General features: G+C 37.5%; 1 protein-coding gene and 1 long non-coding RNA gene across 3 annotated transcripts in view; one reads left to right on the top strand and one right to left on the bottom strand.

Annotated features, from left to right (window-relative positions):
- The window catches only part of LOC140326005 (uncharacterized), a 21931-nt gene extending 13796 nt beyond the window's left edge, over nucleotides 1-8135 (bottom strand). Inside the window, exons 1-2 of one of the 2 annotated variants that reach the window (XR_011919767.1) lie at nucleotides 8006-8135; nucleotides 1033-1176 (exon numbers count right to left, since the gene is read on the bottom strand). This is a non-coding gene — a long non-coding RNA (uncharacterized lncRNA). Of the gene's footprint in view, nucleotides 1-1032; nucleotides 1177-3929; nucleotides 4155-8005 lie in introns of those variants that run through there. The other variant, XR_011919766.1, reaches the window with a different exon arrangement.
- Nucleotides 3794-24039, top strand: LOC140326004 (tight junction protein 2-like). The gene is made up of 10 exons (XM_072404177.1): nucleotides 3794-3975; nucleotides 4086-4182; nucleotides 14017-14070; nucleotides 15762-15886; nucleotides 17803-17905; nucleotides 19090-19741; nucleotides 19823-19926; nucleotides 21457-21610; nucleotides 22606-22664; nucleotides 23922-24039. Exons 2-9 carry the CDS (start codon nucleotides 4159-4161, stop codon nucleotides 22656-22658), a joined length of 1269 nt encoding a protein of 422 aa, XP_072260278.1. The 5' UTR covers nucleotides 3794-3975; nucleotides 4086-4158; the 3' UTR covers nucleotides 22659-22664; nucleotides 23922-24039.

The raw sequence follows: 24039 nt of genomic DNA, 5'->3' as shown, positions 1-24039 counted from the left end.
TCCTACAGACTGTACAGAGCATATTGAAGTATTTTTGGTCACGTTACATCCAGTCATTGAAAACAAGTCATGTGGGTGAGGGGGACAGGGAACAATGTCTGCTTGATAGCAAACCTGATCATACACAGATTGGTACCATTACTGCAGAGGAAAGTTATATTTGTGGTAAATTCCTGGATTATAATGGGCTATTATGGAGAATAGAAAATGAGCAATTGGAAAACCCAAATGTAAACTGGAACACCCAACAGATTTGGGAAACATGGCAGGGATACCTTTTTGCTGAAGTATAAAGGAAATCCAAGATGAAACATCTGACCAGCCTGCCATGCCCTAGTCCTAGTTTGCCCAGGGTATCACTTCGTGGTGAACTGACAGTTTAATGTTATTGTTAATCAATTCCTAACTATTTGAGAAGAACAATCTCAGTGCAGGCTGTCATTACACTGCAGCGTGCCTTACATTCACCAGCTATTCAGTATTTGAAAATCCGCAACAGGACATGCAATAAAAAATCGTCTGGTTGCCATATTCAAATGCAGTAAAATAGAAGAAGCCTTTATGGTGTGACCAGGTGCCGATTGACAAGTTACAGTATCATGAACAAGCAGTGATAATGCTGATGGATGACCAATGTCCACCCTCCCCCATTCCCAACATTCCCATTATAGTAGATGCAGAACAGCCTACTTGGCAACTCTGATTTTAAAGATTATGTCAAAAAGTGGTGATTGTAGGGTGAAAGTTGTGTAAAAGAGTGATGTGGTAGCTAGCCATCATTGTTCATTTCCTTTATAACTAAAATAGTCATAGTTGTTAGTGTTTATATAGATGAGTGATACATTTATTTGATTGTAAACATTTATATAGTATACATGCCTAGTTATACTGGTCAACCTAAACTTTTAAGATTGCTTTTAAATATATACACACATGTACATGTAATGTTATTACATTAATGTCTGCTTTTTTTTCCTGACAGCAAAACAATGAAATGAAAATTCTATCATTTCCTACTGTTCATTGCCTCACCTGAAAACTTTATTGGGTTCTCATATAAGCGAAGACTCCAACATGCAAGAATTGTTTATTGATGTCCCAAATTAAAACACAAAATGATCCAGGTGTTGAGACAGCTTTCTTATTTATAGGAAGTGCAACATGTAACAGAGGGATCTGAAAAACACAACAAAACAAAACATATAGGTAAAAAAAAGGTTAATAGAAGAAACCTGTGACAAGAGTGAACTGCCATGTGTCATAGAAGGAATGGGGCATATGCTCTCTGACAGCTTCTGAAGGCCTAAGATGACCCACATTTTGTAGTTTATACACTCCTAGAGGACTGTGGTCTGTGTCTGCATCTTTTATTTCAACAATCATCTATCACCTTTTGACCCATGGCTTCAGAAACACTGCCAACTGCACTCTCTAATGTTGGTCAATACACTCAGCTTCAGTTTCTCAGTGCATGATTGACTGAATTGCTCAGTGTAATCCACCACAAAGCATTCTATCAGATAAATGATAGAAGAAGTTGATGGTAGAATACCTTATTCTGATTTTTTTCTGCATTTGAAATCTTGGTTTAAGTGTTCGAAAATACTTGAAAATTGTCATATATATGGCCAAAGTTAGGATGGCCTTGCAAACTCCCCCCAACTCTTCTTCTAGCACTAATTACTCTTTTACCCAAACAGTTGTCTAAAAAAAATCCTTCCCATGTCACCAGGTACCACCAGGATTTACTCAAAGAAAAACCATGTTACCTGTTACCAGATGGTTATTTTGTCAGAAAGTCACAGGTAGGGGTCTATTGCACTGATAAGTCTGTTCTCACTGACATGACCAATAATTGTTTAAAATCATTCACACTATTAATGAACTTCTATTTATAAAGCATTCTCCTGGTGAAGAATCAATCACTGCCATTGAAAACACATAGACCTGGAAGATTCTCACCAGAGAATGTTTCCTGGATATCACATTCACCACTTTATAAATAGACCCCTTAGTTCTTTGTGAAGGATAGGGTGTGCTGACTTTGTTCGTGAATTGTTCTTGAACATAATTAGATATTCTTTTCAGATAAACAAAGGGCCATTTTAAAGTGTACCTAAACTCAGAAATGTCACTTTACATAATAGGGTAGACATCCATTTTATGTTAAGTAACAATCCATTTTTCTTTTCAACACCCTTTAAAAAAAAAAAAAGGGTGCAACATAGCCCCCTAATTTTTGATCGTCTAGGTGATGGAGAATGAATGGGCGCACAAAGCCTCCCTGGATACCTACGTCACGCATCCCGGGAGGCTCTTGGGTGCTCCTTCTGTGCATGCCTGAGCATCTCGGGCATGGGCAGAAGGGGCATTTTTGTGAAAAAGTGTTTTTTTCCATCCTACGTTACCCGATCTCACACCTGGGTTGGGTGATGTAGGAAAAAGAGAAGATGGCGCTGCCCGGCGTGCCGGCTCTGGGACGGATGCCGTGACGAAGCAAGACCCAACTGAAGACACCTCCAGATGGATCGGACTGCTCTGCAGGATTGAAGGTAAGTGTATTTTTTTTTTGTTTTAGGCAGTTTTCAGTTTAGTTCCTCCTTAAGGCGTCTTTCAGACTTGTGATCAAAAAGTTTTGCTGTTAGCAGCTCCAATTTTCCCAACTTCAACATTGTGAGGTTTAACCCTGCACCTTTTGTGACAACAATCTCAGCTCTGTGTCATGTGTTTGAGGGTGGTTGAGAGTGATTGCAGTCTGATGTGTTTTCAGGAAATTGATGGATTAGGACAAATTCTTGTCCATCTAAAGCTACGTACACACTTCCAATTATTATCGTTGGAAAACGAACGACGAACGTTCATGCACGATATATACGACCGATCATATAGCACCGATCCTGCACATAGATTTAACGACACGATCGTTCGTAGATATTGTACACACAATAGATACGATCGTTTGAGCGATAGAGGAACTATGTGCACGACAGGAAAGTGAACGGACGTTCGTTCATCACGCATGCTCTGACCATGGACGATCAACGAACGACCGTACACACGAACGATGTTCAACGATCGTCGTCCAATCCGATCCGCCGGTCCGGTCGTTCGTTTCCAGCGACTTTCCTCGTTCGTCGGCGTCGTTGGTTACTTTTTTACGAACGATTTTTTGCCCAATCGATCGTTCGTCGTTCGATTGGAACGATAAAAATTGGAAGTGTGTACGCACCTTAAGACCTTCAGCAGCAACCACAACCGCTTGCCCTGTCAGCTGCAGTTACAGGCGGTTGCATTTAAGTCAATGGAAGCAGCTGGTTGCCAGAAGCAACAATGGCCACAACTGCCTCCAAGTGGTTCCCAAGCACTCCTATTCAGTGGAGACCATTGCACACTGATATTTGCCTAAAAATGCGCACGCTGTACTCTTTCAGCAAATCTGGGTTGTTGTGTCTGACAATACAACTGGATAAAATGAATGGGTGTATCCTCCCAGGAAAACAACCAGCAATTAGTATTCAGACCATGGAATTGCTCTGGAGATTACAGAGACACAGGGGCCCTTTATTATTCCTCCCCTAAAACAACCCTTCTAACTCCCTGTCAGCCACCTTTCCTGTATCATAGCCCCATGCACACTTATACATTGTATCCCCTGACTTCCCTGTCCACACCCAGCTGTATGAGATGTATTATTTCCCTGTGCTGACATTGTCCTGAGTGGTTAATGAGTAAAAGTTGGTTGCAAGGGGTGAGCAGGAAATGGTTGTGGGCTATTTGTTGTGTTCTTGGAATATTTGTGCTATCTAATAGCTGAGCACACAGCCTTCCCCTCCTCCCTGCTGTTACATTGCCTGACTTCCCATAGCCTCCCCTGTGCTGTGTGTGTTGTGTGTCAGGGAGTTGTGTGGGACTGACACGGCTCATATTACCGGTGAGGTGAGCGCGTCAGACCTGGCCGGGTGCTGGGCAGGGCAGGTGGGTGTCTCTTCCCTCACACAGGAGTTCCTGTTATTGCCGTACACAGTATCGGTGCCGTACAGTGTCAGCGCTTTCCCTCCACACCCCTTGTCTGTTCTCACACACAGGTGATCCTCCTGTAAGCAGCTGCTGGACGAGGAGTGGCTCAGACCTGGATTTTGTAGAACCCCTGCACCTAAAATGGCTGTCAGATCTCACTACCAGGTAAGGCTGAATCTGGGTCACCCATGTCTTGTGATTTCCATGTGCTTCCTTTATATATGCCGGGCACAAGTCTTCCAGGAACAGGCAGCCATGCAATGTACCTGACCTACAAAAGGAAGCCCCACATGGGAGTCTCCTGCTGTATTCTTAGCTTAGTTTTATTTATTGATAAAGCAAAGCTTTTGTACATAAAATTCCCTTTATCAGAGGAATGTGTGCCAGAGACATAGGAAGAAGTCCAGTATGGTCCTAGGTGGCAAAAAGTTCTGATAGAACTCTGAAGCACATGAATAAGGAACTTCCAAGAACCCAGAATCTGCTTCTTCAGCATTAAAATAATCTTTTCATAAAGCTACTGTTACAGGCGGATTTGTTATGGGTTTGTGTTTTATACCTTTATGCCTATTATCCCAATATTTTCTCTTTGTGTGTTTTTTATACCTTGACTCCCGCCATCAAAACATACATTCATGATTAGTATTATACCTGTATTGTGTGTTTCAAATATTTAGACTTTTCTTGCTGTTTTTTTTATGCTTTGCTTGTCTTATACTTAAACTTCCCACACCAAGACTCCTGCAAAATAATATTCCAGTACTGTATAATAATGTCTTATACCTCACTCCTCACCACCCAGACTTGTGCAAGATATTATTCCATTACTATGTGTTTTATACACTACTCTTTTATTTTTATATTTTCACTTGCTTTTTCTTGTTTTATACTTTCAGCAGCCACCACCAAGATTTTTTATACTGTATACTTCATAATGTCCTTTACCTCACTCCTCGCCACCCAGACTTGTGCAATCTTATATTCCATTACTATGTGCTTTATAATCTTTTATTTTTCGATTTTCATTTTGCTTTTTCTTGTCCTATACTTTTGACTAGCCACCACCAAGACTTTAATTCCCGTACTGTATGCTTCATAATGTCCTATACCTCACTCCTCACCACCCAGACTCATGCAAGATATTATTCCATTACAATGTGTCTTGTATAATTTAATCTTTTTTTTCTGTTTTCTTTTTCATTTTTCATGTAATATACTTTGACTAGCTACAGCCAAGACTTTAATTCCAGTACTGTATGCTTCATAATGTCCTAGACCTCACTCCTCACCACCCAGACTCATGCACGATATCATTCCAGTACTATGTGCTGTATATATTTAATCTTTTATTTTTCTGTTTTCTTTTTGCTTTTTCATGTTTAGACTTTGACGTCCCACCACCAAAACTTTTATTGCAGTACTTTATGCTGCATAATGTCCTATACCTCACTCCTTACCACGCAGACTCATGCAAGATATTATTCCAGTACTATGTGCTTCAAAATATTAATCCTTTTATCTTTCTGTTTTGTTTTTGCTTTTTCATGTCCTATACTTGACTTAACTTCCAACCACCAAGATGCAAAATAATTTTCCATTTTCGCATGCTATGCTTTCCTATACTTTGACTCCCTGCCATGCAAACATACACTCATACAAAGTACTATCCAAGTATTGTGAGCTTCATATATTTTTACTTTCTAATATTTTATATCTTTCTATGTTTCTTTTCCCTTTGCATGTCTTATACTGTCATTTTCCACAAGATATTATTTCTTTTATTTTTCTGTTTTTTTTTTTGCTTGTCTTATTCCTTGACTCCCTGCCATCCCCAACATTTTTCTGTTTTGGATAGGGGAGGGGAGGGTATTAGATCCTCCCAGCTTTTATTACTGTCTGCTTCTCCATTACTGAGAATTTATCTCACGCCTGGGTTTGGTGTTAGTTGAGACAGGAAGTAAGGGGAACTGAATCACAGGGTTATACTGCACCTGTGCACATACTACAGATATCAAAGACTACAACAAAGTACAGAGCTGGCTTCATATGGTTGCAAACCGCAAAGAAACACCTGGTGTAGGTTTATATTAGAGGACAGGTAAGAATGTGCTATTCAAATGGCTTAAAATTTTGGGATTTTTTTATTGGGATCTTGATCCCCCTATCTGTCCCAGAATGCAGTAGAGGCGAGGAACAGTAATGTCATGCAATATTTTTTGGGCTGGGGATGCTTTCTATAAAACAGACCATTCTTTTCATGGAGATTTTCACTTTAAAGCAGAACATATTACGCAGCGCTTCACAAAGTTCATAGTCTTGTCACTTACTGTCCCTCAAAGAGGCTCACAATCTAATGTCCCTACCATATTCATATGTCTTTAATACAGTCTAAGGCAGGGGTGTCAAACTCAAATACACAGTGGGCCAAAATTAAAAACTTAGACAAAGTTGCGGTCCAAACTTGAAACTGAAATAGCACCGCTACTACAATTCCCTGCATCTATAAAACAGTCCAATGCGGGGCCACGCATAGGCAGAGAGGCTGCTGGTCTATAGACGCGAGTGATGCCGGGAATTGTAGTAGCAGCGCTATATCAATGCAGTGGAGGGCAAGCTGCAATTCATATTTAGGATTCCTTTGAGGGCCAAAAAATATGATGTTGCGGGCCAGAGTTTGACACCCCTGGTCTAAGTTCATGTTTTTGGAATGTAGAAGGAAACCAGAAAACTAGGGGGAAGCCCACACAAACACAGGGAGCATACAAACTCCATGCAGCTAGTGCCCTGACTGAGATTTGAATCTGGGACCTTGCGCTGCAAAGGCTACAGTGCTAACCTCTGTACTGCACATCATACTGCCCACCAAACATGACAATGGCAAACATGGCTACTTGCAGTCTAATAAAGTGTATGACAATGCAAGAGCACATTTTGAAAACAGTTGTCATCTTTTACAAGGAGGTGCCTGAACCTTAAAATCTTTGGCATTATTTATAAACTTAAAGCAAGCAGCCAGGACACTATCTGCATGGAGTTTGCAGGTTCTCCCCGTGTCTGCGGGGGTTTCCTCCGGGTACTCCGGTTTCCTCCCACATCCCAAAAACATGCAGTTAAGTTAATTGGCTTCCCCCTAAATTGACCTTAGACTACAATAATGACATATGACTATGATAGGGACATTAGATTGTGAGCTCCTTTTGAGGGACAGTTTGTGACTCGACTATAGACTTTGTAAAGCTCTGCGTAATATGATGGCGCTATATAAATACTGTTTAACCACCTAAGCGTTACACTGAGGTCTAGATTTCTGTACCAAAAGTGATCCACTGTTTTTCATGAAATTTTTTTTTAAATTGTAGACAGGGGGACCAGGTAAGTATGGATGTACAAAATCTCGGGCTTAACCATCCTTGCAGTTTTTTTTTGCCCGAGCGAAGGTCGGGCTTAACTGCAAGGAGGTTAATAATAATAATAACATCATGGGGGATTGTACTGATTTACAGAGTCACAAAGGGGGTGTAGTTATCCACATGTACATATACAATTCTAGACAAATCACAGAAGCTATTATAAATATTCAGACACATTGATAGGGTTATTTACAACAAGCTGACATCTTTAACAGTGTAACCTAAAATAATTTTTAAAGTACATAAATAACACATTTACACGGGCCTACAAAAAGACTTTATAATATAGCACAGAGCCTGTGACATAAAGGGTAAAGCCTATGCTTATTTTTTTTGCAGTGTTGACTAGGTCATGAGAAAAGCATGCACTAATTTCTAATTATAGAATAAAAAAGTATTTTTTGCAGAATGTATGATCGGCTGGTAACATTTCCTTTTAATTAGGGCTATGATTAAATAAAGCCATCACATTACTTTATCCTTATCTCTGTGTGTAAGCATATCATGTTTTAAGCTGAGCTCCAGGCCAGCTGATAAATACACAGTTGGAATAAATAGATGCAAATAGTTTTACTTACCAAATGATGATTTTTCATTTTATACAACTGTTGTGATCTGGGAACTCCAGCCGGACAGTGCAGCCAGGTCCACTGCTCTTTTACAGCTTTCTGCAGAGTACATTGCAGTTGATCAGTGCAATCTTTGATCACCACCAGCATGAGTGGACCATGAAGGAACAGCAACACTTTAATAATCTGAGTCTCCCCTTTCAAGAAGCCCTCTGTGTTAGATGAAAAGTAAAGTGCAATGCAGCAAGCCTGATATTTGCCTGACATTTTGTCTGAATTGTCTCTGTAGTTCAGTTTAAAGTGCATTTTTTACAGTCACTTCCCATTTCCTGAATCCTAAGTGGAAAGATCTGCCTGCTATTATCACTTAATCATTAGAAGTGTTTTAGTAAGAACAAATCACAAGTTCCAATCACATGAGCAGGAAATTACATTTCTGGTTTGTATACAAACAGTGTACAGACCCTTACACACCCATGTTCCAATGAATACAAAGGACCAAGTAGTGTAAATGTGCAAGTACTTCAGAAAAATATTGTTGTCCCTTTTACATTGAGCTTTATCTGGTTAAGGTAAAGTTGTGTTTTTTTTTTATTATTGTAACTTGTTAGCTTGTATTTATATTGCATGCAATATATCACATAGTTGCATTTATTTAGTGTGTTCATATTTATGAAATAATTGTTGGTTCATTTATGGCTCTGGGGTTCTAATATTGATCAGGGACCATTTCCGCTAACGGTGTACTCACTGAAAACCATGAGCACAGCTGTGGCCATACTGACAGCTCACAATCCTGACTCAAGAACCCGTTAACATGGATCCAGCAATGATATGGTGATCACATGAGATTTGTTCTTAAACCTTCCATAATGCATATCCCAGTGTGCCCTGATACTAAAATATGTTTTTAAAAGACGTGTATATCAAGTTTTATAAAATGGGTGTAAAAATATTTTTAAATATTTATTTAGCAACCTATAATAATGTAAGCAAGGTATGTTATGGTTTTAAAAACTGTGGAAATTGTTTAGGTTTGCAAATAAAACAGCACTGTTAAACATTGTATTGGTGTTTAAATATCGTTGACATTTGCTCATGACAGGTTTGAAAGATTTTTGAGATGCAGAAACATAAGTGGCTTGAATGACACCGGGCTAATTTGCATAAGTCCTCACCGATGTGGAAAGGTTAGATTTAGATATAAACTTGAATAAAAGTCCATAATTTATTGCTAAATATAAATAATTAAAAAGCTGAACAGTTCTGTATGTGTCTAAGGCTATATTTAAATGGGCAGTGAGGTCACCACTTCGTCAGACACTACATCATCCCACCCAACCATAGAGCTCATGGGGCGGGGGGTGCTGTGAGATGGTAGCCTCAGGGCTGATATTGGACAAGAATCTGGCGTGTGTACAGCACTCGTCGTCTGTCCTGGTGGATCCACCAACAAGGAACAATCGTAATGAAAATGAAGGGGAGAGCGCGCAGCGGGGTGGCGCTCTGTCTTTCTCCCCTTCCCCTCTCCATGGAGCAGAATGGCGCTGTATGTACAGCACTTGTTCATGCATCGTGAAAGGTCCTTTCCTGTGACAATTACTGCACATGATTACCCAGTCTTGGTCTTAAAGTTGTCCTGTATTACAAATAAATATTATTTAGAGATTACACTAACTGGCATTTACCAAATGGCACCTGTAATTTCCTGGTGTCATTATTTACCCAGATATAGATATGTTAAATTAGTGGTGGGAATAAACCCCTGTTTCTGAATTACCACTTCATGGTTTTCCAATCCTAGTTCCTACAATCTTTAAGGAGTCATAAGTGTTTTTAAATGTGTTCTATGTATGACCAGGCAAAAATCATAATCATAACCTCACAATCTTGGTTGTATGTATCTGAGGATTCACTTACTTAGACAATTAACACTCAACAAGCATATTTCCCTGCACAACAGTGTGATCTTCACCTATTTGCTGAGTGAATATAGGACAAAAGGTCACCTCCGCATCACCATCTTACTGGTTGGAAAAAGCACCAACTCATTATTAGGGGCTTACCTGAGCCCTCCTCTCCTGTATGCATGCTGCTAGTGAGAATGACAGCACCTTGCTGAAAAATAATGCAAAGCTGATGTAACAGATTTTCAGTAGTCATACTAGCTGTATCTGAAATGTTATATTTTAGTAACTAATATAAATGGATTATAGGGAGTTTTTATCTTTCTTGGAGAGTTAAGCGGCACATAACTTTTGACAGTTATCACTTTGTAAAATTCCGAGTGATGTGCCAGACTGAGGGATCAGCTGGTGATACCATGGGGATGATGGTAGGACAGGAGACCTTATGCCATTTCTCACTTCATTCCTTTTGTTCCTATGGTGACAAATGATTGTTCTCTACATTGTATCTTGTTAAACCAGCATTGAATAGTATTTCTCAGTACACTTATCATCTGCAGTAAATGTATTTACGTGGCCATGTCACATTGGATGCCATCTGAACCATCAAATCTAATTCAGTATGTGTTAAAAAAGAACCCATATAACCGGTTGTGGTAAATTTCATAATGACTTGTTTATATCCTATCCGCCATGCACATATAATAATTATGAGTCATATTTGCAGGACATGGTAAACTCGACAGATCTAGTTATTTGAATCTTATATATATATATATATATGTGTGTGTGTTTTTTTCCCTTTAATTGTTCTTGGGTGGAATAACTTGCTTGCCTTGCTTAAATATTGTAAAATACCTGACAAATGTAGCACTTCATTCATTCCATACCCATAATCTATGTTAGCAAGCGTCTGGAATTATCCATGACTCCAGACAAAATTAAATATGAAGCCAACAAATTCTACAGCGGAACACTTGCCTGTGGATTCCGCTTTTAGTTGCTTTGTTCCAGGCCTGCAGAGAACTGTTGCAGATAATATATATAAGTTCTGGGAGGGTTGTTTCACAGGTCAGTAGAATCTTACTGATTTTGCAAATCTACAAGCCTGTGACCAAAGGTTAAGCTGTATGTAATAGAAAATTTACACTTTCAAGAAAGTACAGAGAACATTTTTTCTTTATTTCAAAGCCATTCTCTGTTCAGCTAATAGTTACTAGTAACCATGGCATGCTTATCACTTATTGGTGGTATTATATACTGAACATTTAGTATTTTTGTTAGAAATGTATTCTCTTCTATTGTAGAAGTGTGTGAAGGCCCAAACATACAAGGGGTAAATGTAATACAACTTCCTATCTGGGATGTACCATTAGGTTGATCTACTTCTGCAGTTTCCCTAGTTTTAGTGCACCTATGTAAACCAATGACCCTCGTTGTGTGGCTCTTCTATCCTCTTGGGTGTATTTTTAAGAAGTCTATACCTAGAAAAGCTCAGGAATAGTGTACAGTGTATAGTGTACATATACATGTAGTCCCCGGGTTACATATGAGATAGGGACTGTAGGTTTGTTCTTAAGTTGAATTTGTATGTAAGTTGGAACAGGTACAATATTTTAATGAATGTAATTAGGACAGATGTTTGTCTCAACATATTACTAGGCAGCATGGTGTCAGTTACTGTATAAAATCCTCACTGTGAGTTAATCACAAACAAAGCAAAAAAACAAAAAAAGTTATAGAGCCTAGACATTCCTTAACGTCTGGAGCAAGCTGTGCTTTGATATGCAAAAAGAAACAACTGCAGAGTTTGTTTTGGTCATTAAAGGGTTACAAGATGTTGCAGATCCACTCAGTTCTTAAGATCACCCACAACCTCAGCTGTGTTTAGCAAAAGACTTCTGCAAGTCATGCAAACCGCCCCTCCCCCCATCAAATCTCAGTCCTGCACACAGTGAGCAGGGAAGCCCCAATCATATCTAGGAATCTTCTGTATGTCGGATGTCCTTAACTCAAGGGACTTCCTGTACATTATGCTGGTAATCTAAGTAGTTTAAAAAACTGTTAATAAAAATGTGTAAAATGGTAATTATGTTTATCTGCTTTAGAAATATAGGTTGTGGACTCTAACCCCCCATCTTGTCTATTGTTGTCCCCTCCCTATAATCCTACCACGGATCTACTTCACTGAAGTGGAGAGAAAGTACAACGGGCCGGATATGGCCCAGGGGTCGTAGTTTGCCCATGCCTGGCATAGGGTCATCCTTTTGTTTTTGTTTTTCTCCCTCAGAGTAAGGCATTTTAATTAAAATGTCCCTGAATTGTGCAGTGTATGCACCTGAGTGTCATATCTGCCATCACAGCTGCTTCCTTTACAAACATTAGACCTGGGAGTTGTCCTGAATAAGAGGGCATGAATTTCAGGAATTTGGGAATTTTCATGTTTCATTACCCAAGACATTTGATAGTATTTTATTTTGGCAAGTCAGTATTCACTGAATAATGGATTTTTTGCAAAACTTTGTAAGGTAAGTTTTTTACAGTGTGAATTAGCAGTGCAGTGCGTTGGATAAATTCATGCACATTTTAGTTTGTGTTGCAGGCTGATGTGGTTGGCAGTCTATTCCTTTTATTGGGCTGTGACATGCCAAACATTGCATAAAAAAATTGCCCATGTTGCATTTATTCTCAGTGCGTTGATTGCATGGTGCGCAGCAGTGCAATACTGCAATTCGTTTGCCGGGGAGTAGATATCAACAACGAAAAGCAGCGCTGTATATTGCATCATGTTGTGATAATGCCCTTAACTAAAAATGTGTGTCAAGGATTGTGGTTTGAAAGCTCTGATCCATAATAAAATAAATGACAAATATTTTAGAATTTGATGACAAGTGCATTTCACCTTCAGTTAACCTCCTCCTTTCCCTGCATGTGACCTGCTTCACGGGGGTTTTGCATTCTTATAGATCAGGGGTGTCAAACTTTGGCCCGAGTGCCAAATCTGGCCCACAACGTCCTTTTTTGGCCCCCAAAGGAATCCTAAATATGAACTGCAACTGGTCTGCCGCTGCATTGAAATAGCAGCATCACTTGCGTCTATAGACCCCGTATTGGACTGTTTTATAGATGCAGGGAATTGTAGTAGCAGTGCTATTTCAATGAAGAGGGTTTTATATCTGAGGAGGAAAAACTTCCTCAATTTTTTCAATAAATTTCAAGGTTGGCTCGTGACTTTGTCTAAGTTTTTAACGTTGGCCAACTGTGTATTTGACATCCCTGCTATAGACAATGAGAACTAAAGCTTGTTAACTCAGGCCTTAATTCACCCTAATATTCCATAGAAAAGTCTCTAATTTAATCCTCATGACTGATTTGAGAATCTGCAAAGTGGCAGCTACATGCAGAAATCTAGCAAGGTGCATGTGTTCAAATGGGCAGTGAGCTTGTGGGGCATGTGTACATATAATATATAATTTCAAATATGTTCTGCAGATCTCTTTATGTTGCCTATATATAAATTGAAATTCCAGTTTACTTGCTTTATGTACTCTTTATCCAGTTACAGGTTTCCTGATGTTATTTCACATAACTACTACTTTTTCAATAGACTTTATCTTGCTAGAAAAGATAGCATGGCAGGAATAAAATGTTCATGCTGATATGATTGTCCACCACAGCATGCTACATGGCTGAAAAGCGACAAACATCCCAACAATGAGTTGATCTGGTCTGTCCAGAAATCTAAGCTTTGTGGTGCCCGGTTAAGTGAGTGGCAAATGTGCAGACACTGGAATTTATAGGAATGCAGCTGAAAATACACAGCCCACAATCATCTTGTTAAATCCAGTGAAGGAGAACATAGGATAAGATCCTAAAATACAACTTGAACATTCTTTCTAACTTTCCAAGTTTGTGTCTCCACATGTTTCTTCTCAAAGAATATATTCCACAGAAACTGCATGAATAGAACATGAATCAATTCTAAAGGGCAAAGACCACAGCATAAATATAAACATGAGACATGTTCACAAGGAAACAAATTTGCACTACTTAGGGTACATTGCTAGGACTTTTCTCTCTAATTTTCTTGTTTATTTTTCTTTCTTTAAACAGGGATTTGGACTAGAGGATACAGTATGGGAACAGTACACTGTCACATTACAAAAGGTAAGAGTCCAATTTTGAATGAAGTCCTTTAAATACACATGACATTCTTATTATTGCAACATAAATAACTTTTTTTTTTTTTTTTACTCTTGTTCACAACTAGCTGCTAACTTTTTGGAAAACTGCTGTAGTTGGTTAGCCACAAGACAAATGTCTTGTGGTAATAAAAGGATAATGCAAATTTGCAACAGTTCGTGTTTTGTAAGATAACTACTTTGAATTATTCGAATAATGTTTATTTAATTCTTCAGGTCGTTCTTTTGATAACCTTTGGGAATGCCTCCCTATTGGTAGGGAGGGGTGAATGGGGGAAGGACAGGTCATTCATTTATGTTTAATTACTATAGTTTAAATATTGTCCAACAATCTGGCTTTGGTAATTGCATTGTAAATATGGTGTTGTCCCTAAAAATTGAGAAAATAGTAAAAAAAAAATTGGCAAAGATTGCATACAGAAATATTCCTGGTAATCTGTGTGTAAAGAGATCAAAACAATGTTTCTGAGCAAGGCAGGAAAAACAAAACCTTTTGTAGATGGTAGATGTGACAGATATGCTGATCATGACTTGAACATTTCATGGGTTTTGCTATGTTTTCACTTATTTTCCATGTTTTAAGAAGGGCAAACATTGAAATCTGGGATATGTGATAAGGAAAACTGATTTCCTTATATTTTTGGATGCCTTGCCATTCTATTTGACTGCTTATGATTGCTAAGCAAGTCTGTTAGCTTTAATCAAGTTTTGCTGATTCCTGCCATTGTTTCATATAGCATTTTTCTTTTTTTTTTATTTGCTGAGGTAGATTTGAGTCAAAGGATTACTTTAAAAAAATTGTAATCTGGAGGTAAATTAGAACCTGGAGTGGTAGCATTTGTTTTTGATCCTGCATAATTCTAACATGGTGATTTGATGCAATAATTTATCATTTTATCTAACTACCTGCATAAAATAGCGCAAAAGTATTGGTTTAACAAGTTTGCATTCTAATAATACCTATTTTAAAATATTGTAGCTATAATAAAAACTTGTGCTGCCATAACTTGCATTTTTTAAACTTGCATAATTTTATTTATTTTTTTATTAGTTTAATTCTTGTATAAAGCAAAGGAGGTAAAACCTTTGTCAGAACAGGAAATAATGGTAAATTTATCCAACGGGAACACAGACAAAATCAAACCATGTTGAAACTTTAGTTCCACAATGGAAAATTGTGAGCTGGCAGGATTTTTATTGGGTAAAGGAACAGTTATTGGCCATTAGCTCTTCAGTACAGAGACACTTTGTGGTATCCAGAAATGTGTGAATTATGTTGGTTTGTTTATAAGGCTACGTACACATGTCAGATGATTCTCGTCCGGTTTTTCTCTTTAGGGCTAATATCTGACAAGAATCTGGTGTGTGTACAGCAGCCGTTTGAAAGACAAATGACGACAATGCAAGTGAAGGGGAGAGAGTACAGTGGGGTGCCGCTCACTTGTCCTCCCCTCTCCATTGAGCAGAATAGCCCTGTATGTACAGCCCTTGTTCGTGCATCTTTCAGGCTTTTGTCATTGGAAAGGATTGTTAGATCCAGAGAGTTCCTTTCTGACTGCAAAAATCTAACGTGTACGTAGCCCAAGGCTACCATTTATTATCAATCGTATGAATACCAGTATTGTTAATGAATTATTCCTGCACTTTATTACCTAGGATCCAAAAAAAGGATTTGGCATTGCTGTTTCTGGAGGGAGAGACAATCCACATTTTAATAATGGGGACAACTCTATTGTGATTTCAGATGTGCTTCTAGGAGGACCTGCAGATGGTTACCTACAGTAGGTATTTTTTGATTAGATTGAATCTATTAAATTAATTTAATTGAATGGTTACTTATATCTTAAAAAGGAAAAATCTTTATTAAAGCTTTTTAAAGAATTTTCGCTTTGAACTTTGCTTTTCTGAGGTTGTGTTAGGTTTAAGTGAATTTGGTGCAGGTTATTTATTCTGAAGGTAAAACACAGTAAGTAAAAATGCACCATCGCTGTGACACACGACAATACTTGATATGATATGTGAATTGGTGCATATGTGTTTTTTTCATGTGATTTAGTCTCTTAAGAGCCCTAAATACATGCATTTACTTAAAACAATGAACAACATAAAGCAAATCAACATCTACAGCAATGTACCTCAGTACTAATGGATTCTAACAGCGAAATGTATTTTATCCACATTTTGATTTCTACTCCGATAAATGTACAAGGCAGCTAATCCCCAGAGACCCATTTCTTTTAGACTTGTGTCCTTTTTTTTGAAGTAGAGGACACATTCAGTCTCCCTTCTACAATGTTTTAAGCCTTCTCGCAGATTATTCATTACTCATATTCACTTTTGACTGCACAACACTTTTGGGAAAATGCAATTTTGGAAGTGAGGGAATCGGTACAACCAACACCTACTGGAAAATTGGATTCCATAGCATGCTATTACATTATATTAGTATAGGAAATTAAACATGCTATAATATTGCTCCGTTTTCAGTAAAATGACAGTTGCATTAAAATAGGTGAGAATATTGACAACTATTGCACCTTTGACAGTATAACAGTAAAGACAGTGTGCCAAAGTAACTATCATTGTTATTGGGCTTTTTTTGGGCATTGTTAAAAACTATCTTTTGGCTCAACAGCTACAGACTATTTCTAAGATAGTAAATTCCATATGTAGGATTCACATAGTCACTGCCCTGGTTCCAGTATGTGGCTCCCAAGTTATTCCAATACTGCTGCTCTCAGAGGTAGAATCCCTTAAGGGACATTCATTATCACTGGTAGCATGCTGTATATCATCTGTGGTATATGGTTTTATTTTAACAAAAACATTGTCGAAATAATTTTAGGTTAGGAGAGCCACAGAAGTAACATTGGAAGTATGTCCTGATGGATTTCCATAATCCACACTGACTAATTGATTCGATAAGAATGTGCAGTATGTGTAACAAATATGTAAAATAGGGAATGAGGTACATTTCAAAACCCCAAGTCTTTTGATTGTCTTGGGTCCCATTGGGTGGATTTCTGTTCTCTTTCTGTCTTCAAAGTGTGGTGAAGTTTATGAAAACAAGTGGCTCTTTTGGAAGATTTCCCCCTATCCTGACAAGGCTTAATTAGTTTTTTGGGGTTTTTTTATGTGATCATGGGGCTCTGGTCACTAGCACAAATGGAGGAGGTAACTCTCCACAGCTGGGGGGGAAAACAGTTTGGTTTTAATTGTTTATGCATCTGCCCAATTCTAAGGCCTGATATCCACAGGCTTTGAAAAAGCAAGAAAAACATAACATGCTTCATCTTGCTTCAATTCAGAACGCCATTGGGGAACACCCAAATGATGTGCAAAGTAGCATGCTGTGTTAAAGCTGAAGCAAAACTAAAGTAACTGTAGGGACTGCTCAATTGCTTTTGATAAAAAGTTATAGGAGTGTTTTAGAGTAATGCACCATTAAAGCAAGTATTTAAAAACAGTGGAGGCCAGCCCTGACCCTGGTTTGTCAAAATGAGATGAAATAGGTGGAAGCATCATCCTGTGAGTTAGCATAACGATGATAGTTTTCATGCAGTCTTGGCAATCCTATTAAGTAGTTTACTCATGTTTTGTAGGCTAATAAAGTTAATTCCAGTAGTAGAATATTACAATAGCCAAAGAAAATATGTTCTTAAGAAAGCAACGTTTTTTTGACAATTTGTCATTTTAGAGAGAACGACCGTGTTCTTATGGTAAATGGAACCCCTCTGGAGAACGTGCCACATTCGTTTGCAGTTCAGCAACTAAGAAAATGTGGGAAAACAGCTGTTCTGGTAAATATAATGACTATGATTTAATATACCAGTTTTTTAACACAATAAAAACACATTTTAACACAAAACAAAAACATTATTACTGTAGGATATAGTGTTGTCACACATGTTCATATAGCACCTTTAATGATATCTATTTACAAATAATCTTAAAATATTGCACTCTAGCTTTGTTACATAAACAAAGGGGGTAAATTGTATTCTGAAGGTACTGATGGCCCTGTTATATAGGTTTATAAGGAACTATGTATCTGTAAAGTAAAGAAAATATTTTCCTTTGTTCTGGAGAGTCACAGCAGACTTTAGGGGGATAATTTCTCAGGAACCATACTGTCTCTCTTCACAAATCTGCTTTATATATATATATATATATATATATATATATATATATATATATAATGACAGGGTCACTTTAAAAGTCTTGTTCCTCTGGGATTTTTTTCTGCTCATTGGCAACTGCATGTGTAAAAACACAAGGGTACTGTTCATGCCCAAACCAAAAATGAGTGTTGATAGACTACATTTAGAAAAAAGGTGTCATGTAGCTATTAATCTGATACCAGTCAATGTAATTTGTCTGCACATTCCCTAACATCAATATTATACATTTATAACACAACAGTTGGGTGCATTTCTAAATACTAGCCATATCATTCCAAGGCTATGTACACGTCAGATGATTCTTGCCCGAGAGAGATCAGGCTTGTCTTGGGCGAGATTCTGATGTGTACAGAGGTTGCACAACATTCTTTGTGGATCCATCCTGACGGATCTATTTTAGAGTGAATGATGCAGTGTTGGGGTTTCTCAACCTTAAAAGGAGTGGCCGTGGCAGCTTATCAGTCCACTGCTTGTTAGCAAATGGCTTATGGTAATAATGGATTGCTGGCAGGAATGAGTTAAACAGTACAATATGTTAGTAAAAATGTTCTGCCCTGGTGTAATCACAAATAGCTTAAATTCATAGCAATTTGTGCACATAGAAGCATAAATATACACAAATTTATGATGACTTGGAAAGATGACCACAATATTTACAAAAGCTAAGGTTTCATTATATTTATTTTTACTATAAAAATAGGTGTTTGACTTTCATAGGTTAGTGTTACGTAAAACAATTTTTTTTTGTAACTTGAATATTTACTTTTTTTGTAACTTGAAAATTGTAACTTGAATATTTACAGGTAGTAAGAAGACAGCGAAGGGTCCAAATGGGTGTTCCAAGCAAATCTGAGCCTGCTTTGGATATGATGGATGACTACACAGAATTTGAGAACAGAACAGCTTACAGTGCATATAGTGACAGGAGTGTGGATCCAAACCCGGGCTATAGAAGAGACCAGGATAGGGGTCAATATTATGAAAGAGATCAAAGAGGATATGGAACCCGTGCAAAAAGTGTTGATCAAGATCTTAATGTAAGTTATGGATTTAGACAGGACTACAGTCGTGGCAGAAGTATAGAGAGAGGCCTCGATAATGAACAAAACTACCCAAGGGACCACAGCCGTGGAAGAAGCATAGACCGTGGTCTGGATGAGGACCGTGGCTACAGAAGGGAAAGAAGCCGTGGCAGAAGCCTTGACCGAGACTTGGATGAACCACGAAGCTATGGAAAAGATAGCAGTCGTGGAAGGACCTTGGATAGAGACGACCAGTATGATAGAAATGTACAGTATAGCCCAGACAGAAGTTATGGCAGAAGGGCTTCTCCTGACCGCAGACATGAAAAAGAAATTCAGAGAAGTCGTAGTCGGGATAGACTTCAGTCCCGCAGCCCATCCCCCTCAGACACGACTACAAGTGTTCTCTTAACAAAGAAAAAGTCAAATGAAGGCAAGCACCTTTATTTCTAATGTCAAGTTTAGTGTTTGTCAGCTATATAAGTGCCATTATATAATATATTTTGTATTTCAGAATATGGTCTTCGGCTTGGAAGTCAGATTTACATTAAGGGATTGACAAGCACTGGCTTGGCAGCAAAAGACGGGAATTTGCATGAAGGGGATATTGTTCTCAAGGTAGTTATTGCATTTGGTTTTCTTATTACATATTTATCATTTTTTGCATGCCAGGCTTGTCACTAAAAACTTGTTGAATAAACAAAAAAAAAACATTGGATGACAGCTGAATTATTTAGAATAAACTCAACAATTTATATACATATTTCATATGATAAAAAACAAGCACTAGCTATTCTAGCTATTCCTACTTTTTGCTCAATTAAAAGCGCTCTCAAAACCCCTTTTTTTTTTTTTCAAACTTGCCTACCCGTCTTCTCCTGTCTCCTAAAATCCTCACTAATTCCCATCACTCCATATCTCCCCTCCTATTGTGTGATACTTCCCCCACTTTTTAGATTGTAAGCTCTTCGGGGCAGGGTCCTCTCCTCCTCCTGTGTCACTGTCTGTCATTTGCAAATCCTATTTAATGTACAGGACTCTGTAATATGTTTGCGCCATTATTATTAATAATAATATTAATAATAAGAGTTATATAGCGCCAACATATTACCCAGCACTGAATAAATCCTGTTTAATAATATTATTAATAATTAAAAATGAACCTAAAATTGTAAATGAGACTAAGAATCCTTGAACCTTGTTCCTGATGTGAAAGTGTGTTGAAAAGGCAATCTTTGAATAGTACTGCCAATTTTACAAAGACCGAAGGTTTGGGAAAAATGAGTTTTTATCATGTTTAGGTGCAACACAATTTAATACAGCAATGTGTTCATTCATTATCATTTCTCTTTTTTTACAATGGGTTTAATTACTCTAATTAATGTCCTAACTAGGTCTTCATAATATCTTCCTGTATTCCCCCACACAGCATTACCTAGGGAGGAGGTATTAGCATTTACATATGCTTACAGGAGGGCTGCTGCCATTCATTATCTAGTCAAAGGATAGGGACAGGTCGTGAATTGCACTGTATCGCTTCAAAGCCTGCAGATGGGTCCAGTATTTGGCCACACTATAATACAAATAATTTGACATGTAAAACATACGAGAATTTCAATTCAATATTTACCTTTCTGCCTGGAGTTTATCTTTAATATTAGCAAATTAAAAATGTATTCCAGTGACAATTATTCATAACAAAACTAGCATCTAAATTGTCATGAAGATTATAGCATACATGTACTTTTAGTGGCAGAGTTGTGCATGTGTTGACATACTGTATTCTTATATCTACAATAAATTAGTTTTTACTATTACATTAAATAATCAAGTAAAAACTCCAGCAAATTTGTAGGTATAACAAACAATCCAACAGTCCATTCTATAAAATTTAGTATTTGAACTTGACTCCTATACACAAACTTGCAATATTCTTCCTGGGGGAAAACAAAGTGCTCCCCGCCATGTCTGTGCTCATTTCACCATACTCTCACTCGTGTAATATTGTTTCCTCCTTACAGATAGGCACTAATAGCATGTATAATTTATTATTTCAATATGTGAAATTACATATTGTAATAGAATATTTTGGCTTGGTCCATTTACATTCTAAAAGTCAGTGTTGATTTTTTTATTTTTTTTTAATAGATTAACGGTATTTTGACTGAGAACATGTCCCTAAGTGAAGCCCAAGCTTTAATCGAGAAATCACGTGGGAAGCTTCAGCTGATGGTCCTGAGAGACAAAAAGCAGACTTTGATCAACTTGCCTTATGTGGAAGACAGTGATTCAGAAATGGAAGGTGAGAAAACACTGATTGTTCACAGAACCAGCCATCCTCACATAAAATATTATTCTGATATTGAGGTAAATTGTAAGTAGATGTATAGTCAAAATCTTTTGCTTATTTATTGGCAGAGAAAATAAACACGTCCATTAGGTTTTTTTTTTTTTTTTTTTTTGTGCCTGTCTGTCTCACCACTGGGTAGATTGTCCTGCTGACCATTGTCACATAGACATATTAGACAGACAAAAAAAAAAACATTTTGCTTTTGTCATTAGAACACAATCGAAGGGGAATTCCTACATAAGGACGCAAGGACAAAAGTGGGGAATTGACTGGCTACAGATTATATAGCTGACTTTTAAAGATATTTACTGCAGACAGCTGACCTACCCGAGTTATTGGTGTTTAACAGCACTAAAATATCCCTAGTCTGAACCCAGCCTTGCTAGACTTGAGAGGTCTCCTGGAAGGAATCTCACTCACTATCCTGTTCTATTTACCTCTGCATTGTTTCTGAATTTTGGGTTTTGAAGTCCAAGACAGCTGCATTCAAATACAGAAGATATGGCCTGGTGCTGATTTTGGGACTGTAAAGGTTTTAGCAGTAGTGGTGTCGCTGCACCTGAATCAGCATTGTAAGGCATCAACTATGGCTACAAGTATCATCCACTTATTTGATAATTGATCTCTATTTTAAGAAAGAGTTGCCAGATTATTTCTTTATTAACATTTCAGCCATAGCCTAAAATTAAATAAAAGCACTTTAAAGATTTTTAATTTAGTACATTTTTTAGTTAAACAAAAAAAAAATAGAATATGGCTCACATTTTCTGGTGGAGTTATATGTTAGGGGTTTACAGCCATCCTCTGCACACACAGTAGTACCTGTGTAGAAGGTAAATTATAAATTCACATTACACTTGTTACTATGTATGCTTTACACAAATAGAATGTTACAATTTGTATAAATGTGTTGACTGTGTTTTATAAAACTTTTTTTCTCCTACTAGATGATCCACCTTACTCAAACAGAGGAAGAAATCCAAGGTCCAAAGAGCAGTAAACAAAGGTGTGTCATCAAACAATGTCTCTTTCGTTTACAATGGTCTAAGTAAATTTCTTTAATTCACTTATATAGAAGTACCAATCAATCTTTAAATTATTTTGGAATTAAGTCTTTATCAAATATATATGTCACACAAACAATTTCACTAACAGAATGGTAATGATCAAACTGGTAAAAGCATAGTTTGATGCATGTGACTGCAGACATCTTACATAAATTACATTTCTGTGTAGTGTTTTAATTAAATAACTCTGTAGTATATAGTATTATCTATAGTATTAGATTTGCCATAAGAAACATAACCAGGCAAAAAACATCCTGCTTCCCCGATTGGTGATACCTTTTGATCATTGACACAGAATGGGGATTAGGTTTTAATTTCATTGTCACATACATCATCACACAATTATCTGCACACTTGTTTTCAGTGAGTAACTGAAATTCCCTATATTAAATACATCGGCTTTACCTCCTGGCAATTGGTATTCTTTAATGATGGGACCACTCCAAACATATGTGCTTAAAATTAATTCTAAGTGCATCTTTACTATCAGTTTTCATTAAGTCCCCCTTCAAAGTCCCACAAATCCCTGAAGTACACTTAATGCAGCTTCCTTAGATGCTGTGGCAAACAGGCTGTGCCTACTTGTGCTACGGTTGGAAACATTTTAGGAAAATGTTGAGTGCAGACTCTGGAACAAGGGGCAGTGGAGAGAAATAAAGGAGGATTTGGCACATTTAGAGAGGGTAAAATAAGTTTTTTGTTCACTTCACAGGACTGGAGCATTTAATATATTTGAGACGTTAAGACTCAAGAGACTTTTGAGTTGTTCTTTAACAGTGTTTTACACTATGCTAATGCACCTTGGACACTGGTTTAAACATGCATTTCAAAAAGGGGTCAAACTTTCTTATCCCCCATACCTGTTACAATGTAGTGGTTTGTACTAGTTGCAATGGTCTAAAAGGTGCCATGTGGCTGGCACATGACTACCCCCATGCAACTGCTGACTTCAGCGCAGGATCTTTAGGGAGCTCCAAATACAAGTTTGATTATACTATTGTTTTATTATTATAAGCATTTTTGTAATAAATTAGTGGCCTAATAACCCACAAAAAATGTTTTGTAATATACATTGACTACACAGGACAGTATGGTACTGATATTAAATGCATATTAAATTTGTTTGATCGTTTACATATGCTATGATTAGGTTTTTAACTATTGCTGGTAAAATCTCTTTATCTTCATTTTTTCAGGTCCATGCTGTGGATGTAAGATCAAATTTCCTGTTTTGATAACCAAAGATGTACATGTACTTGAGCACACAAAATATTTGTATTTTGTATTCAATTAAAGACTAGTTCTTAACAAAAA

The sequence above is a fragment of the Pyxicephalus adspersus genome, chromosome 3 (assembly GCF_032062135.1).
Source record: "Pyxicephalus adspersus chromosome 3, UCB_Pads_2.0, whole genome shotgun sequence".
In the NCBI taxonomy this organism is placed as follows: Eukaryota; Metazoa; Chordata; class Amphibia; order Anura; family Pyxicephalidae; genus Pyxicephalus; species Pyxicephalus adspersus.
The sequence above is the reverse complement of the archived record's forward strand: the minus strand, read 5'-3'. Positions and strand labels throughout refer to the sequence as shown.

Excerpts from the sequence above, each read along its gene's own strand:
- LOC140326004 (XM_072404177.1), top strand. The coding sequence starts at position 4,159 with ATGGCTGTCAGATCTCACTACCAG. Across the intron at positions 15,887-17,802 it reads CCTGCAGATGGTTACCTACA|AGAGAACGACCGTGTTCTTA; the intron begins GTAGGTATTTTT and ends TTGTCATTTTAG. Across the intron at positions 19,927-21,456 it reads AAGGGGATATTGTTCTCAAG|ATTAACGGTATTTTGACTGA; the intron begins GTAGTTATTGCA and ends TTTTTTTAATAG.